This window comes from Tyto alba, unplaced genomic scaffold, assembly GCF_018691265.1.
Source record: "Tyto alba isolate M040663 unplaced genomic scaffold, T.alba_DEE_v4.0 Super-Scaffold_1000006, whole genome shotgun sequence".
NCBI lineage: Eukaryota > Metazoa > Chordata > Aves > Strigiformes > Tytonidae > Tyto > Tyto alba.
In genome coordinates this window covers 760,810-780,980 of record NW_024881272.1, presented here as the reverse complement: position 1 = coordinate 780,980, position 20,171 = coordinate 760,810, and the positions used below count along the sequence as shown (strand labels likewise).

Here is a 20,171-nt window from a genome sequence, read left to right as displayed (position 1 = left end):
AGGCTCAAACCACAACACATCTGTATTAAATTTATGTTCTTTTTTTCTTCCCCTGACGAGTCTGTCTTTTGCCATAATCAATGAGCCATCCCTCCCTGTCCTTATCTTGATTCTGGAGCCTTCTACTTCATTTTCTCCTTCTCAGCGCTGAGCAGAAGGTGGGAGTGAGTGCCTGCATGGTGCTCAGTTGCCATCTGAGCTCAAAACCTGACAAGTGGAGTAACTGCAAATTTTTGAAAAGAAACAATCACATCCAGCTTTTAGTTCCCTAGTTTTGTTTAATTAAACTTACATTTACTATTTAATTTCTTTGGTGGAGTCAAATATATGGAAAGACCTTATATTATAGGTCTATTCAGCCCCATGTTTCTAACTGTGTTTACAAATTAAAGTTCTTGCTTGTCACAATTTTTTGAGCTTCCCAAGTTTTAATCATTTACAATGTTTCTCAGCTGGACAGTCTTAAATCCTGTCCACAAACTGAATGGGAAATGTGAGGGCAAGAGAGGTTCAAGATCTGGATTTCAAAAGCTTCAAAAATTTAGCTGTTTATACAAAATTGTGAAAAATATCTGCATTTAGAATTTGGCAGAAATCTGACAAAAAACACAAGGCTTTATGGTATTTCAGCATTTCTACTTTTGATTACAGCAATTATTTGAATCCACAGAAAAGCACATTCAAGTACGAGGTATGAAAGAAAAAAAAATTAAGCAAGCAAGCTTTTTCAGACAAAACAAAGAAAAAAAAAAAGGTCTGTATTTCAGTCTGAATTTTGAATGAGAAACTAATTGTATTACACTTAAGTTTCCTCTCCAGCAGCCCACCATGTGTCATTCATGGGTTAATTATAGATAATCAGATATAGTTACCATCACAATAGAGCCCTGTTCTTATAAACTATTTGTAACCTAAGTTTTCAGAGACAAAAAAGTGCTTAAATCTCTCATAGCAAAAAAAAAAAAAAAAACCCAAACAAAAAAAAAAAAAAACCACAATTGTTTTGAGGGAAGAAAAAGCAAATTGCACAATAAAATTTAATTGAAATTAGAGGGCATATTCTCAAGGTTGTTTATTCTTTCTCACTCAGATGGAATAAATGGGCTGTAATCTGGCTGTAAATAGCTGGTGGAAAATTCAGTTTATGCATCTGTTCTTCAGTTGCCTCCTGTTCTTTTGTGGCACTGTGGTGGTCCCACAGCTGTTTTGAACTCTAAGATGACACCTACACTGTATTCGCCTGCCCCAACTTCCTTGAAAAAAAATATATTCTGGAATGGAAGAGGATATCCTCCAAAAGACAACTACTGTAACAGCCTCCATTTATTTACTGACAATGTTATATTTGCCTAGCAACAGCGTTTATCCTTTTGCAAAATTAAGTGAGAGTATTCCACAATATTTAATTTACCATGTGACCAATGTGTTTCTTACGTGTTCTGAACAATTGTTTGGACTTAGTGCATTAGTTCACTAGTGATAGCGGTGGAATTATGGCTTCTAACAGGAATCATGGTCATTTGAGGAGGAGTATACCGCTGTGTCACAACTGCATTAGGCTCAGAAAGAATGAAATCTAGACTTGCTATGCACAGCCCTGTCCCATCTACCCACCACGGAAAAAGTCTCATAATTAGTTATTAGGAATATGGATGTATGACCTCAGGGTAGCACACCAAGGTCATTCTGCAAGTGGGCAACGACAGGACACATTGCCAGAATCACAGTAGATGCTACAGTAACTTGTGACCTTCAGGTCTTCTTCACACCATCCATCAATCGGCAAAAGAAAGAGGTCAGTCATATGGATTAGGGTCACTGCATAGTCCTGGGTCTCAGGTCACTTCCCCTTTCCCTAGGTCTCCAGCTATGGTTAGATCTTTTAATAGTGCAAATTAACATGGCTGTACAAAAGTGAGAATAACACAGCACTGAAAAGCTTAGAATATTACTCATTAAAGATACCACAGAGGGAACAAAAAACATTTGCTGACTTTGTTTGTATTCTGTTTCCACAACTGTACAGGATTTTATTAAACAAGAGGAGAGCACACCCCATCATCGTAATAGGGATGTTAATAGGGAGAGCTAACAGCCATCAGTGCATCTGAAGAAAAATTTTCATAAGAAAAACCTTCTAAAATGAGCATGCAAAGGAAGTAATGTTGGATCTGTAATATTTCAAACACAACAGGATGTGCATTCATGTAAATGTATATGCAAATTAGATGCAGCCCTCAGGCACTTGGTGAGCTTCCAATGAGGCCCTTGAGGCTGCAAACTGTTGACTTAGCATACGAGCCTAACCACTTACACTAAAATGCATGCATTAAAATAATATTGAAAGAATGTATATATCAGGGACTTTTAAATAAGTTAAATATTGATATAGGTAGCTCCCATGGACATTTCATTTCCAGTTGTAAAATGTTGTAACATAGTAATTTTAAGTTTTTTAATGTGGAAAAAACAATATATTGTCTGTGCGATTAATGCAAAGCCTCAATCGGGCACCCATGTTATTTTTAAAGATAATTATGTCACAGCTAACAAACTTGATTACAAAAAAATTTGATTAACAAACTTGATTCATCAAATACGTCTCTCCCACTCTTTTTCTCATGCTGCACATTAACAGGTTTTTCTCTGAATGATATTATCACTAGATAAATAAAAATTAAATGTGAAGATTTTAATGTTAATTCTCACTTCTCCCTTCTTAATGTTTTCCTTTCTCTGTGACATAACTTAGTTTTTTGATAAAAAAGCTTAATTATGAAACTAATAATATTCCTGCATTGGTCCCAGAAAATAATGTATCAAGACCTCTAAGGAAAAAATCCATCTATCACATATCTCAACGAATTTGAATTAAGAATGTAAGAATTTCTCAAGCATTACTTGTTTCAATTACATAAGAGAGAAAAATTTTCACTATGTGTTGCTTTCCAAAGAGAGATTCTTAGAATTTGGGAGAACAGATATATATTGCAGGTGATTTTTTTTTTCCTAGAAGACTAATTGAGCTTGATCATTCTCACCTAATATTTGATTTATTGTTGATTTTGCTCCGTAACTCAAGAGACTTAATGGATCCCTCTCCATGTCACAGCAATGAAGACCTTAGACCTTAATCTGTTAAGCACTCAGTGGAGAAGCTGGAAACGTTAGGAACTGAATGGCCAAACCTAGACACAGCCCTAGTTTGTGAATGAGTGAGCTGCTCATTGCTATCCTGTGACTGACCACTGCTGTAGCTCTGTTAAATTCCCAACCTCTATCCAGTCCTAGATAAATCCATCCTCAGTGGTGCTTTTAAGGTAGCAACAAGACCCCGTCCACTACTGCATGCTTACGTATTTTTCTTACCATTTCATGCTCCTGTAGACAAGGTAATATTTCTTCCTATAGTATTATTATCACATTTTTCTTGCTAAATGATCATTAAATCTTACTAAAGTGTTACCAATTTACAATGTCCAAACCAGATAGCCTAAAAGACAGGTAAGTCAGGAGAAAAGAAACATCACAAGAAAGGGCATAGAATTAATATAGTAACTTGTTTAGGAGATACAGCATGGTGTTTATAAATTTTATGCTTTTACATTTTGAGAGGAAATATGCATTCTCTTGAATAGAAAAAAAAAAAAAAAAAAGGTTTGAAGAATGATCTAGTCTAACATGAAAAAAGAGTCTTATATTGATTTTGGACAAAAAATAAATGAACAATGTTGGCTTTCTTTGTTTTCTGTTTTGGGGGTTTTGTTTGTTTGTTTTTTTGATTTTTTTTAAGAAAGAAACTGTATTTTTAATCTGCCTTCTCAAATAATAATTTTGGGGTCATCACAGCCATCAAGATAGCCATCTCAGAACACTACAAACAGAAAATACATGGTTGCACAAAAAGTTCTGCCAAGTAGTTTCTAACTACTGTTGACATTTCAGATTGCCCACAGTCACAGGAAATGTAAAAAAAAAAAAAAAAAAAAATGAAGCCAACAAGCAAACATTATCAAATTACTCCATTTCAAAGTTCACAACTCCAGGAACCCTTTGAGGCAGAGCTTATTTATACACTTAAGTGTTCTAATTTAACTGCAAATATAATGTCTTTTGATTTGTGTCTTAAGTCTTATCTTTTCTGAATAATATATTTTTTTGTTTTATTCAGATACTTATTCCCCAAAAATATAGTCAAGTTCTTTCTAGTAGGAGTATGAGTTTTATGAAATATTATTAATACTCTCAGTCCTCTCTTCCTAAAATATAAACAACTAGTATGGTAGTGTTACAGTCACCCTAATAAAATAGCTTGAATCCTAGATTATTATTTTGATTTTAGTTTAGAATATGATTTTGATTTTAATATGGAGTTATAATAGCTATGAGAATATACGGTATGTTAAGGCCCTTAGGAACAGGTAACTAGTATGGTGTGTGCCTTGATTACTATAGAAATCATTTTGGACTCTGAATTAAAACAAGCGGGACTGGTTATGAACCTTGAGTCAAAACAATAAGTACCAGAAGATACTGGTCTTGGTTTGGGAGATCAGCCAAAGATGAAATAAGCATGCACAAGGGTGGAGTTTTCAGTCAGCGGACACAGTGAGGAAGACTATCGATGACCACCAGGGGACCCCCGTCCAACACAGGCATGCATGAGTTAAAGACATTTGCATATGATAATGACTTCCAGGAAATAACATGAATATGCTGATCATTACCATCCTCTCTTTGTATTCAAATCAATCAGTAAAGTGACCAATGATTTCTGCAGAATAGGAATAAAGGTAAGGTGAGGTAAATGGAAGTCAATCATTATAGAGGTCAAATTAAGAAGCGAGCATTCTATGCATTTTATTGAATGTTATGTAACTATGACTCTGCTGAAAAAGTGTATAAATATGTTGTGCTTTGTACCTGTTGGTGAACACGTCTTTAGTAGAGCTATCCCTTGTGTTCCCCAGCGCTGGAATAAAGAAGTGTCTGCTTATCTGCTTTGTGTAGATAAGTTCTATTCGCAATAGCAACTGCTAACAGTTTAGTCTAATTATCTGTATATTATAAAGCCATCCACAATGAATCAAAAATTAGAGAATCAAAACCTAAATAGATTCTGAACATGATTTTTTTGTTGCTAATTAGTCAGCAATCAAAAAATGATTGTGTATCACTTGGAAAACTTCTAATATAAATTCAGAATTTCAGTGATTTCCAAACCTGTTCCAATACCATTATATTGGATTTCTCTGAAGCTGAACAGAAGGGAGTTATGGTAAGCTGAGGGGGATTTTCTTGGACTCTCTTTGCAAATCCCGTTTGATCTGTTGTGCAGAGCAAAGCTTTGAGCAGCACTATGGTGAGCAAGCCAGACACAGAAGGTGCTGTGACTTAAAAAGTTGCCCATTAGTTTTCAGTGTAAAAAGAACTGGGTTCACTCTCCTTCCTGAAGCAACCCAGGAGGGGAAGGCACAGAGCCGGCGGATGGCCACCCTGCTCCTCAGGTCCACCCAGATGTCACTTCTCTTGAATAAGCCCTCAGGCTGGTCTGATGGAACACAGACATCTGGCTCTGCAGCTCCATGGAAAGCCTGTGGTCTAACTCAGATGTCAGTATATATGTTTTAATAAATAAACATGAAATACGCTATATACACCATGGGTCTAGAACTCTATTTGATGGTTTTACAATTTAAAAACAGCAGTGTTTCAAAATCTGTGCAGGGAAAGAATGAAAAAATGTCTTCTCTGTCTGCTTTTATGTTCCTAGCTTTCAACAGAAACAAGTTTTTTTATTCAGGTAAGTGTTCTGACAATAGAAATTTGTAATGCAAATATTACCAATCTCTTAATGAAAACAAGCTAAAAAGCAAGAGTTTCATAGATCAGCACTGTTGCATCCGATTTGAGAACCATTTTCTAGAGACTCCAGTCAATTAACCAAATCAGATTTGCTGATGGACTACAGCTTGTATTTGTATCTATATCAGTGAGGGGAATGGAGAGAAAACTTAGTCATTTTGTAGTGTTTGTAAAAAACTTTGGACAGGCAGAGGTTCGGTATGTAAATTGTTAACACGCAGGGTTGAATTTTGCATTTTGACACAAATTTATTTTAAAAAGAATTCAGTGAATAGAAAGGAGAAATTTCTTTCAGACACTGTTTTGTCTCTACATTTCTATGTTCTGTCATTTCAGTTACCACTGGTTTCAGCCATAAATTATGTTAACATAGAAGGAAAGTTTTGCATGGGGTTTGATGGAAGGAGCCTAGTTTTAAAGGCTGCTGTACATCTACATGATAAACAGTGAGATTATGAAGGCAAATCAGATCAGGGGGATGGGTAGAATGACAGTCTGCAGAAAGACAGTGTGATCTGGTGGGCAGTGCTCAGGTGAGATCAGATGCTGCATTGGTTCTGTTGCATTTTCAGCTGTGCTGCCCGAACATGGCACCCTGGATCTGCGGGTTAGCTGCCATGCCTCTGGTCCATGGTGGCCAGGACAGGAGGAATGTCCTCCAGGTACCAGCAGCCAAAGTGAGCAGGTGCTGCCAAGCCACAGATTCTGGTTGTATCCTTCTCACTGTAAAGGCCCTGGCACTCCCAAAGAGGTGAATTTATATTTAGCTGAGTAACAACTAAGGTAGTTGGAAACTGCAGCTGGCTTCAGATGGTCTTTAATGAAGACCTTAGTTATCCATGGAAAGATGCAATGAACGGAACAGATTCTAAATCACAACTTGCATTAAAAGCTTCATAATTAATGCATATTAACTGCAAGTTAAAATTTTATTTGTTCTTCGATCCTGGAAATAGACTGAGGGAGGTTATTTCAAATAAGCAACATTAGGCTAGAGAGCTGCTGAAAAGGACAGTTGTTGCTTTATATAGTACCTGCCTGGGCATTGATCTTAGCCAAGCACTCTTCAGTGCTACTCTTCAGCAGTCAGTAGGCAGGATGCTTTGACTGACACACTGTACTGAAAGAAGTTCCTAACAGAAAATAAGATGTGACTCCACAAAACTGCAGAATCAAGAACTCCAAATTGTTCCAAAGGTCAGATAATTAAAAAAAAAAAAAAAAAAAAAAAAAAAAAGTTTCATTCAGTCACAGGAATGCAATATCTACATCTAAAAAAAAAAAAATAAGAAGAAGAAAAAGAAGAAAATAAATATAAGGGAACTGTAAACTGTATGCATCTGTACAGAAACATAAGTCTGTGTACAAATGCAGTTGCTGAGCGCACATGTAAAGGGGAATGTCTCAATCACCAAACACTTCTATAAGGGCCACGTGTATCATTCAAATTATGTATCACTCACCAAGAGTAATACCTTTAGTGCGTTAGACCCTTTTCTAAACTAGAATCTTCGTTATCAGTTGAATGCTTTGATCCAAGTAAAAAAGTTTAGAACAGAAATTATTGGTTTGCTGACAAATCTTTTTTCAATAATCAAAACACCTTTCTCCTGAGAAGCAGATAGTGAATCTGGAAATACTCCCGTAGTTTGGTCCTAGAGGACTTCCCCTACCTTTATGGCAGTGGAGGCAATCTGGATGTGGTGGAGCCTGCGCAGTGTGCTGTCCCTGTCAATGAAGTAGGAGGCTGCCAGCTGGTGCAGGGTCTCCAGAGTCACCGTGGAGCTGTTCGTGCTGGGATCACTGCCTTCTGACTTTTTGCTCAGCTTCCGTTTGTCCACAAAAATTGTGAGTGACTCCTCTCCTGAACAGGGGAACAGAAACCACAGCATTCGTCACTGATACCTTCTTCAAGTCTTGTTTTGCTAGAAATAAGGTGGCAAGCCAAAGTTTTCCTTAGCAGACGTCTAATGTTTAGATATCCCTCCCTGGTGGCAGATGCAGATATTTCAGTGCCTAAGCATATGGACAACAGATACTATTCTAGGGTGTTTTTGGGGGGGGGGCTTTTGCTTGGTTTATTTTGTTGGGTTTTGTTTTGTTTTGTTTTGTTTTGTTTTGTTTTTTGATGCCTCATATGAATAACACCTATACAATAGGACACACTTGCATCTAAAATTCAATGACACTGGGGATAAGTCTGCCATCCTGACTCCTATTTCCCAACAAGATAGAGATATTCTTTAGACATTCAATTTAAAACATGTATAAAATGTGTTTGTTTCCAAGGTTGCTCAATACCTTCATTTTTTGATATTTAATGTTAGTGTAAAAGAAAATGAAACCGGCATAATACTTGAGACTTTTTTTTTTTCTAATTTTGTTTCCTTCTTTTAAAACATGTATCATATCTAATTTCAGAAGACATCTTATTACAACTTGTTATAAGCCATCTTGTTACAAGCAGTCCTGTGCTTCTAATCAATTTGGGGACACTAAGATGCCTGAAGCCTGATAAAACTGTCATCTTAAACCAAATTTATATAACTGAAAAGTATAAAACTATATAATAACAACGTTAATCAATTTCTTTAAAGAAAGGGAAACATTAATAACCATTTCCTAACTCCCAATGTAGAGGTGCTTTTCCAAAAGCAGAGAGAAACTCCAGCATCTTACATTGTGGATTTCTTACTTCCTTCTTCTTTAAAAAGACAAAGAGAAATACTATTGAATTTAGAAATTTTAATTCCTGTAGAATTATTGAAAACAAAACCAAATCAAAATCTCACTTATTTAACTGAGTGAGTTCTTAAGAACCATTCCAGATCAGACCTATTGATACTGTTAAACTTGTAAGGAATTTTCCATGTTTATTGTCTATTTCATGGTTATTTTTTTCCTTCATTTCAGACTAAGCAAGAATTCATTAATTTAGTAATGTGTTTAGGTGAAACTTTTTACTTCAGAAAATTAATTAGAAAAAAATAGTTTACTGACTTAGTGTTTTCTTCAATGCAATTTTTGTCCAAAGTAACTGCAAAAACATTTTTCTTATTTTCTGAGCTTGTGTTTGGTAACTTGCATTTTTCAACATTAATCTCAAGAATCAATGAGTAATATCTTTATACCTATATTTTAGGTGCTGAACAATTCCACCGAATGCCATTTCCTTGTTCCTGGAAAGGAAGCTACCCTGGTAGGGTCTGACTTGCCACTTGTGTTAGTTTCATTGCTCACCCATCTGCTGCAGTGGCATTTTGCCCATTCAGAGGATGGGATGCCAGCTTTGGATGGGTTTACATGCCAAAAAGTAATAGCTGTAGAGTGTTAATATATAGGATGAAAACATGACATCATCTTTAGAGGAAGATAATCTTGGTGGTGAGAAATGCTAAATGAAGAGTACATGCCTCCACGCAGGAGACTGCATCTGTTGACAAATTTGACACACAGCTACCTCGGCTTGCAAAATTCAGTTTTGTTTGGAGCAAGAGGAGTGTGTTCATTTTAATCAATGTACCTTACGGTGTTTCCCAATCTCTCACAAATTCAGAGGACAGTCAGGCCCTTCAGACCTTACACAGGCAAAACAGCCATTATCCAGGAGCCTCTTATCTAATTAGACCTGCCAGGCTTGTCCAGTATGTTCATTTTATCCTGGAAGGGACAGCTTCTGCCCAGGACAGCTGGCTATTCCAGGTGGAGCCTACCTCAGCTTTCACCACTACATTTATACTTCTCTTCCTACAGTTTCATAATGGGTCTTTTTTTTTTTTTTTTTTTTTTTTTTTTTCTTTTGTGCATGCAGCCATCAAAGCAGGGATTAATGGCTTGAACTCCAGAGAACCAGGAATTAAAGCAGCTTCCCTCAGTAACAGGATTTCTCCATCCAGTCACCTAATCTTTCTGCTGTAATAAGTAGACATAAGTTCACATTTTATTTAGCTACCACCAAAATCTCCTGCAAAGCAGATGAAGGTTGCATGGCAGGGCAGGAACGAGCACGTTGCATTAGTGCAGACTTATGAACTGCATTTTGCTACGCTACGCTGACATGAGGTGGTGCTGGTCCCGTGGCCAGGTGGGCCATTAGTCACATCATGCTGCATCCACACCAAGTGATGTGAGAAGAGAACAGGAAAAGCATAGCAAAGTCTAATGGCTTGTACTTTGAGAGAAATTTGCCATCAAAACCTGATCTAGGTTCCAGCATTGTTGGCGTTCTATGCAATAAAACCTGCTTTTTCAAAACCTGCCTTGTGACTCTAGCCAGTATGAAGGATGCTTCTGAAATGAAAAGCAGTGGAGAGGGCTGAGATTTGATCCCAGGGCCATGGGCTTTGAGCAGCTGTTTGTGGAGATATAAAGACACAGTCATATCAGAGCAGACAACATCAGAACTCATAGGGGTAAATACTGGATCAGTGACCAGTTCAGGCTGTGCAAATAAGGTGCAAAATTTCACTAGGAGATTTCTCTCCATTTTCCCCCCTTTTTCTAGAGGTCTTAGCCAGTGTATTTAGATCAAAATGACTTTTGCAAGCTCAACTGCCTTTCCACTGAAAATATATTATAATGAATTGTAAGGTAGAAGAAAACAAGCCCTTAATGTTGCAGAAAATCTCTGGAAAGTAGAAAAAAAAATTTTTTAGGTTGTGTTTCATTAGCCAGTATGCCACCCCATCTTACTCTGGTGTAAACTCTTTTGATTGATCTGTATTAGTTATTAGTAGAGATAGTGGGACTGCTTCTATTTCAACAGAATTATGGTAAGTTTTATTATTTAGACAGAGTTTGGCTATTTTTCTCCCATCAAAAGCATTTGCTCTCCAGGAGGTGAAGAGCAGAACTGCAATAAAAACCCCTATTTCAAAATTAAAAAAAAAATAACTTGAAGAAAGACAGCTTCATGTGTTGCATTGGTTTGTTTTTGTTTTATTGTTTGCTTTTGTTTTCTTGTTTGTTTTTGTTTTGTTTTTGTTTTTAATTAGAAAATGTCAGAAAAATAACCTTTGAACCCCCTTATAGTTATCACATCATCCTATTATCCTAGTCCCAGTTGGTCCCACACTTGCTGTGGCAGTTGTTGTTGGTTGTGTTTTGACAGGCAGGATCCTGCAGCATCCTCAGCCCTGCAGTCTCCATCCCCGCTCCCTGACAGATAAGTTTTGTTTTTCATGCTCTGTAACTGGGTTGAAAAGATTTTGAATGTTTACTTTGAGTCAGATCACATCAGATTACATCTCCCAAGGTTGAGCAAAGGCACGCAGCTGGAATGATGGGGCCTTCAGTGTAAATGTGGAGGAAGCTCTTCTCAAAAATCTCTGCATTGCATTTGTATGGCATGTCAAGCAAGCAGGTCCTACTTCATCACTGATGTTCACAGTCACAATGATAATAACAGGTGCAATCACATATGTTTCAAAAACATTTCCTTTTCAAAAAACATCTTACAGATTCTGAAAGTTTTTCATCTGCCAAAGCTGATTTAACACTTGCTAGATAAAGTGGACTAAAAACTAGAGAACTCCCCCATACATTGGTACTGAGGCATCCATGTCACTGCAGAATTGTAACAGGGTTCCCTTTCACACCCATAACTCAGGGGTTTGTAAAGTAACATCACAGACTCATACTTAATTTGTGGAAGACAATTTGAATTTTAAGTTAATTTAGAAAAAATGCCAAAGGAGACTTATCTGTCACATTTGAAACATGGGTGAACCTTGATTTTTACTGGTTACAGTCTGACACCATGAAATAGGCTAAGACGACATTCAAGCATTAGCTAAAAAAAAAAAAAAGTGTGATTTAGAAAACTATTCAAGTTTATGAATTTTAAGAACTGAAAAGGATTAAATGACAGTGAATACTAAGAAAACATGATTATTCAGCATTGGATCTGAACAGCTGTGTTTTCTGCAAGCTCTGAAGGCAGTATTTTCTGTACTTCACAAAATTCAAGAGTCAGTTAACTTCACTTTCTCAGGTTTAAAAGAAATAGTATAAAAAAGTTTGGTCATGATCAGAAAACAACACCACATAATCCAATAATTGGCTCAATAAATTAGCAGCATCACTATGCTGATGCTTTATTACCATGTAGATGCTCTCACTGATGGATATTCACTGTGAGGGCAGGAGACTGACATTTGCACAATAGACTGACCTTAGCACAATATTTACTACTGTCCCCAAAACCCCTGTGATTTGCAAGTTTATAACTTAATCTATATATTTAATTCTTTCCAGGTTTATATGAACATATAATATTCCCATGATTTGTATTTATCAATTAAAATAACCCCAGAGTTGAGAAAAATATTCTACATGCTCTTTTTCAAAAAAAAAAAAAAAAAAAAAAAAAAAAAAAAGAAAATAGGTATATAGAAATTTACCTAGACACATAACCCATCTGTGGCCATTTGGATATAAGACTACTAAACAACCGCTTATAAATGACATTCAGAAATTACAAATTAATTTTCTGTGCATCTTAATAATATCTTCAGGAATTACTTAAATAAAAAATGTGAATCACCATCATTGACATGGTAGAATTGGAATAATGCTGTAACCACTGTAACTATGTATAGCCATCTATTGAAGGAATAAATTTATTTCGTTATACATAATAATACCTATTCATTTTATTTACAAACTTAGTACTATTTTCTGCCTCAGTTACCCTCTGTAGACTCGGTAGTTGTGGGAAAAGTCTGATCCAAACAGTTCCCATCACTTCATCTCAGAAAGTGAGGATACAGTAATAAAAGGATAACACTCATCCACAGTTACCTATTTAGAGCTCTGCCTTCTTACGCATATATGTATCTTGCAAAGGCATAAAGGTCTTTGGCCTATGACCTCCTCAAAAGTTTCTGATTAAATAGAATACCTCAGCTACTGTAATACATTATAATTAAAGAAAAATGTTATACGTTTGTCATAAAAATTAGCTTAGTATTAATGGAAAATCTCTTCATGTATGGATCACAGAATGTACCATTAGGGTTTTGTCAGGTCATTTACCCAAACTGAAGCAGACGCTGATGGAAGTGCACAGGTTCAAAAGGTCTATAAATCAATGTTAGGCCAGATGTGGTATCATTTATGTGGTTTAAGTGAATAACAGTGCACATTAATTCCATATATACCATCTGGTTTAGGATTTAAAATTTTTCTTCATTGAGTAGACAGGGAGAGAAAAGAAAGAGAATTTTTTTTGTTTTTTGTTTTTTTCTTCCCCTTAACATCCATAATCTTAAATGCTGGGAAATTTACATACTGGAGGAGGGGGTGGGGGCATGTGTTTGCAAGTCTGATGTGAGATTTTCAAGTTTCTTTTTCACATCAGTCATTTGAGAATGGACTCTAGCTCTCTTATTTGCCAATAGTCTGTATCTTACCTTGAAAGAAGCATTATCGAAAACAAAGGTCATATGAGCAGTTAGTGTAGGTGATCATAAATCCTTCAGAATTCATTGAGATTCACTGTTTTACACCACCTGACAATTTCTCCCATCTCTGTATGCAGAGTAATATACTGTTCAAGAGGAATATTAATCAGGGGCAGAAAATCTGACCCTCTTTATTCAGTGCATAGATTAGTAAAGGTGATTAAAAACTATCCAGCTCATTTGTGGGACTGTAATCAGTGGAAATGACAAGAGGTTGGGGTTAAGATCATCTTCTGACACCCAATAAGATTGTCTGTTGTAAAGAAAAAACTACCTTTATTTTCTTTTGATTCTCAAAGCCTTCAACATTATCAAAAGATAGATATTTCCTGACCCAGAGAGGTGAATGTATTGATGATCTGACAGTGAACACTTTGAGAAATTATGACTGACAATATCAGCAAAAATAAATCAGTCATCTCTGACATTTAATATTACCATTAGGCAATTGACTAAGAAGGTCCTAGTTTTATTAGAAGCCTTGGCAACCTCCTGAAAATTTGTTTATTCATAACAGTTACCATGTTTCCAGATGCAAGGAGGACTCATTTACAAAGTCCACTATCTTTATCTTGCAAAGCACCCAAATCAGACTCACATTACCCAAATGCCTGAAACATTTCATTGCAGTATGTTAGCTATCTATAATTTCCTTATCACCAAGTCTATTGGTTTGATGAGTAGCCTTCACATCTATATGTAGGAAGAGCATTAAAGTGAATGCCTTTAAAGTGGGATCCACTGGTATTTTTATCCTCCTATACTTATTCCACAGAGGTGCCCTAGGCTTCACAATAACTTCCAGTTCTGAAGCTCACAGCTGTACACTGTTTTTTGTAAACCATTAAAGTGTACAGCAGCTAATGCTCTTGTATTTTATTCAGCAAGCTGGGCCTTCATCATATCATGCTGTATGCAAGCAGAAGAGAAAAGTATAAATTAAGAACAAAAGGAGAAAATGTAATACTTTGTGTTGTGTCTCATTCAAAGGAGAATCTTTGCTTTTTGGAACTGCTAGTTGAAAGCTGATAAAGAATTTAGAAATACATTTCATAAAGTCAGAACATAATTTAAGCTGGAAAGGACTTCTGGCGGTCATCCAGTCCAATTCCCTGCTCAGAGCAAGTCTAATTAAATGAGATGCTCAGGGACTTGTCCAGTAGAGCCTTCTCTCACCTTCAAGGATGGAGTTCCCTTGTATGCATCGTCTCTTGTGTTTCCTTTAAAGCTGTTCTGGACAGTGTCGGCTGGGCTGTGTGAATTTGAAATTTTGCTAACACAAACAGGGTGTGTGTTGTCCTAGAGGAGTGGAGGAAAATTCCTTACCTCCTAGTGATGGCCCAGCATCCCCATTTGTGCACAAAATTTAACAAAAATGAGCAGCCACAACTCTCCTTTATCTGCAGATTTGACACTGCAGACAGTCAATGAAGAAGCAGAAGTTACTCCTGTGCACAGGCATGTGAGCTTGCCCACGGACCCACTGCTCAATCCGGAATTTGCACAGCAAACCCTGGATTACATAGGATCCTTCTATCATACAGCTCGAGGCTGATCATTATGGACATTTGGCTTATGTCAGAAGAAGATAAAATTTCCATAAGAAATAGAAACAGCGAGAAATGTCATTTTCCACATTATCTTGTGGCAGCAAGAAAAATTGAACTTCCCTAAGTTCTCATTTCAGAATGCCCTTGAGGAGTATATTTCTGTGTTTGTGAATAAAGACTTGGGAATGTATCACAAACAACCATGTGCAAGAGTTCCCTTTATGGTCAAAAAGGGATATTCATGAAAGCCAAATGGTCACAGAGGCACACAAATCTTACCACAAGATCGTTCATTTGCCAAGCTTTCCTTTATGTCCATGAATAGAGATGATTCAGGATTTATTAAATAAAAATACTGTGCACATTCAATTTGGTCTTCTGCTCTAAAGGAGCTATATAAGTGACAAAGCTTTCAGAATACAACAACTTTTAATTAAAGGAAAAGTATGAATTCATCATTGAAAGAAAAAAAAATCTAATTCCATGTTAATAAAGTGTGGACAAACATCTCTTGGAATCCCCATTCAATCTAGCCTAAAAATGAGAACTAACACATACAGGAAAGTATAGCATTATTAGTTACCTCATGAAAGCATTCTTAGAAACTACTAATTCCCTGTAATTACTTGAATTGAACCAATTTTTCAAAGTATTCAGCACCCATCCAATGATGATAGAAAGCAGGTGTGCCTGAAATCATGCCTAAAAATTGAGGCTAGGGACCTAAATCAAAACCTATCAATGTTAATACAAAAATTCCCTTTGAGTTCATTAAGTGCTGACAGAGCCCAGAACTTAACACTGTATCCCTGTGAGTGGAAAATTTTTGCAGGCATGTGGCAGTTACTACATTTTAGTGCCTTTGTGAGGTGGTCTGAAGAGAGATGAGAAAACGGTACCCTACCCCAGTTTCACTGCAGAAAATCCTGAGATTTCAGGGAGAATATTGAATGTTTAAGCTATAATTTTCAAATGTCTTCAAAATAACTGCCCTTAAGTTTTAGTTTTTACTTAGGGCCATGCTTCCTAAAAGGTGTCAAGTCTGTAGATCTTTTGTGATCAGTTTTTCTGTTGAGATGTGCTATGTGCTGTATACACAAGAAAATATATGATCATTAATAAAAAGTGTACATGAAAGAACCTTACTGAGTAATTAAAAGAAATTATGGGAATTTTATTCTAAGTTGCTGGTCAACACATGTAATTTGTTCTTAAAATTCAAATGTTAATCGATTTGCTGTAGAAGCACTAGTTCCCAAAGTAATTATAGGAATTAGTTCTATATTTTTTTAAATAACTACAGCAATACAGAAATTCACCTTGTTTCTAGAATGGTCTTTTCCAAAAGGAAGCTACTGTGAGCCACTTCAGTTGTTATAGATCTCAGATATCAGCCAAAAGAGAATAGGAAGGCTGTCATTTCCTTAATATATGGTTAGAATTCAGTTATGAAATGTATTAAAGAGGACCATTCCTCAGGTGAATAAAGGATTTTGACAAGACTGTCCTGCTGGAAGGATACTCAATCACCAGAATTATCTTTAATATAATCACCCACCAAGGGATAAAACTGCATTTCTAAAATGTCAGTTCATTTTGTAATGCCTAGATGGGTAATCATAGGTACTAATTATCTGTCATTCGGTACAATTTATGCTCTCTCTTGAACATCAGGCCTCTTCACTGGATTTCTTCAATCCATTTGGTGACTGGATCCCAATTATACACCAGGCTACCCTTTCCAAATTAGTCCGTGGAGATTTAGAGATGCAGATTCCATTAAGTTAATAGGAATTGCATGGCAAAACCTCATCATCCCATTTTGAAAATTTAGTCCCACTAGGTAAGTGAAGACTAGCTCTAAATAGGGTAGAGTGACAATATAGGTACTTCTCAGCAGCCAAAGTAGTTTAAAAGTCTCCTAGCAGAAGAGATTTGTTGGAAATAATCGATACTGGTTTTCTTGCTTCATCTCTGCAGTACTGCAATGGGCCCAGATACTTGTGTAATCTGCTATTATATAAAATATTATACAAGCCTTTTTACAGAAAAAAAATGTCACTCTCCTTAATGATATCTTAGTTCAGTGAAACACCTCCAAAAGACAAGGAGCATGCACACCAGGAACTCAGGTAAAAGTACCACAATCTTAGCAACAGGTTTTCTTATATTTTTGTCCGTAAAATTGTTTAAAACAGCATCAGTGAAGCAAAGTTTAGCATCAGCAAAAGGAGACATGAGGCTTGTAGACAAAACCTGCTCCCATGCTTTAAAGTCCAGCTCAGGGAGAGCTGCTTAGCCCAGCTGCTCTGAGAAGAAGCAGCACCACAGTTTTACAGAGAAATCGGCTGTGATCAACACTTTTAGTCCAGTCACACCAAACTCATGCACAGTATTTCCAAGAGTTAAACCTACCTCCCAAGGTGGCTGATAGTAGGAAATGTGTCCCATATTTCTTGATAAGGTTTTCTGTGATCTGTTGAAGGGTCGGGCGGCGTCCAAGCAGCCTTATGTTACGGAAGAATTCAGGAGCAAGTGGCAGTGGGGAGCCAAGAAAATTTCTTCTTTCAACAGCAAGATTGTTTACTTTCCAGCGGCCAAACTCTCTGCAAAACAAAGCAATTCTCATTCAGAAATATGTCATTCAGACAAATGTTCTTCATTTGCAAACTACTCTGCTCTGTTAACTAGCTGGGGGCAACTACCTGGTATTACAACAGACCTTGACAGTGATACTCTGTCATGTGTTATAGGCATAGGACAACCAACGAGTGTTATTTATTAGAAGTAGAGGCAGTACTCCATAACAAAATCATTGTTCAGAAAAGAAATATAAATAATAAGCCACTTAGGATGCTGCTGTTCTTATTGTCTTTGTTTAGCCTCTGTCATGAATATAGCCTTAGAACAACCAGATTTGTTAGAAACTGAAAGTAAATTAATAATTTCCCCAAATTGTACCAAATGCAACAAGTGTTTTAATTAGCACAAGGCAAATTTAAAAAACATTTCAAGAAACAGGCCATGTTCTTTGTTTTTTGATATGTCACTTAGGTACATCACTGGCTGATTTGAAAAATTTAGAGAAACACTATCACACCACATTTGACCTTACTATGATATTTCCAGTTTTCTGTACGTTTGGCCTCTATTTTGAGGAAATATGCAGACAATAGATACTTAAAAGCAGATGACTTTTCAGTTGTAGGAGGGATATAAATGTTTTCAAAGACTTGTCCCCTTCCCTTCTCCAAAAAAATCAGTGATAGCTGGGAAAACAAACAAGTCAATTACATAGCAATAAACACATCTTTTATTCATTTACTGCTCCATTAAGATACCAGATAGATTTATTAGTGGAAGGACTCATTGTCCTCAAAATCTGTCCAAGATACCCAGCATGTGCAGTAACTTTGCTTTTGCAAGGTACACCAATAGCTGTTTTGGTTACAGACTCTGTGAGAATTAAGTCCAAGGCAACCTGTGAACTGTGGTTTAGCTATCCCTTTGTTGAATCATTCCCATGGTTATGTGAATTAAGATTTCCCTTAGATAAGGTTGTAGAAAAGCAAAATGATTCAAGATCTTGAAGGATCCTACTGAAGGTTCCGGCTTAGTACAACATTCATTTACAAAATTAACACAGAAGGAAAAAATCAAGGATTCAGCAAGCAAATAATATTTGAGGGATATCTGAAATAATGCAGTTGCCTGAAGCTGAACGACTAGGATAAGCTATGTAATACATAATCAACACTAATATTTTTTAGTACTTTTAAGTCCATAACTATTAGTAGAACCTAGATACATATATTATTGTATGGTCTTTCCAGTACTCTCCTGCTTCTCTTGCAGATCTGAACTATCTTATCCCTAGACTAACTTAAATTTAGACACATAAGAGGTGATAGTTTGGTGCAGCTCCTATGAACTGCTTTTCCTCTCACATTCTTGCAGATCCCATTTTTTATCAAAAACAAATTCAAAGAATTATAGTAGGAAGAGCTTTATGTAAGTTACCTGAAATTTAATGCAATTTATCAGGCAAGAGCATGAGACTATATAGATCCCCCCAGTTTCTTAAAGATGACACATCATCAGTGTGCCTAAATTAGTATTTGATACATGTGGGTTTTTTTTTAACTTAGTTGTCAGGTTTTAAAGTTTTCTCTTACAAATTTACTTTCCTTTTAAGAAGCTATAAAATAGCTTTTTTTTTTTTTTTTTTTCCTTCAGCTTTTGTGGAACTACTGCATGCTAATAGAAAGAGATGAGAAAAATTACACGCAAACTTTTTTTGTCTCTAAAATGAAAAAGTATTCATTGAGCATATTGACCATATTAATGCAGGCACTAAAACCAATGAATTACCCTACACTGTAAATGTACTTTTCAGGTGAAAGAAAAAAAGAAATAAGAAAAATAGTTCTTTATTTAAATTATGTGCTTTATGGGCATATTTGAGTGGGGTTTTTTTATTTGAACACGTCAGAAAATATAGGTCAATTGTAGTTTCTGAACAGACCATCAAGACAGAATTGCTATGACAGCAAGAAAAGCATACAAGCTTTATAATATAAAATATTAATTTAATACCTTGAAACCTTTGATTTTAAACTTGCTATCTGACTGTCTGTATCAAAGCTGAGGTTCAAACACAATAATAACAGAAAAATTGCAATTCTTATAAAAGCTAGTTTGCTGCCACCCTTTCATTCAATTTCATTGTCATATTTAATGACAAAGACCACCATAATGCCCCCATCTGTCCACTTTTTAATGCAGTCAAAGGACTGTCACCAACTGTCTCTTGCTGCTTACGTCAGCAAGTTTGTAATTGAAGAAGCAACTGTCTCCCCCCAAAAATCTCATCCTGTCTTGAAAGCTGATGCTGAAGGTTTCTCAGAATTTCTCAACAACCTGTTGTAGTATTTAATTACAAAGAGTACATTTTATTTTCAGATTTAACATTGACAATTTCAGTTTCCAATTTTTGGAGCTTTAATACACATCAGGCAGATTAAATGTTTTTTTTCTAAATATTAGACACATTCTGTGTAACTAATTACAGCTCTTGTCTGAATGTCCTCTTAACATCGGGCTAGGTTGATTACTTTTTTGCGTGTTTTTTTATGAACTGTGGTTTTAGACAATATGTCTTACAGCTCTTTTTCAAAAGTGGCAAATAATTTCTTGGAAGAATAAAACTTGAAATAATGGCCTCATCCATGCCAAATTCAGTAGTAGTTCCAAGTTGAGGTACTCCTGTTCTACTACAAGTCCTTATTTACTG

The 20,171-nt window shown here is 36.2% G+C and overlaps 1 protein-coding gene across 2 annotated transcripts in view; it reads right to left on the bottom strand.

Moving 5' to 3' along the window:
- The window catches only part of BRINP3 (BMP/retinoic acid inducible neural specific 3), a 226,624-nt gene that overhangs the window by 84,433 nt on the left and 122,020 nt on the right, over positions 1 to 20,171 (bottom strand). For both annotated transcript variants that reach the window (XM_042807860.1, XM_042807866.1), the window contains exons 3-4: positions 17,294 to 17,484; positions 7,539 to 7,729 (exon numbers count right to left, since the gene is read on the bottom strand). In XM_042807860.1, the coding sequence (XP_042663794.1) occupies positions 7,539 to 7,729; positions 17,294 to 17,484 (382 nt within the window). The remainder of the gene's footprint in view (positions 1 to 7,538; positions 7,730 to 17,293; positions 17,485 to 20,171) is intronic.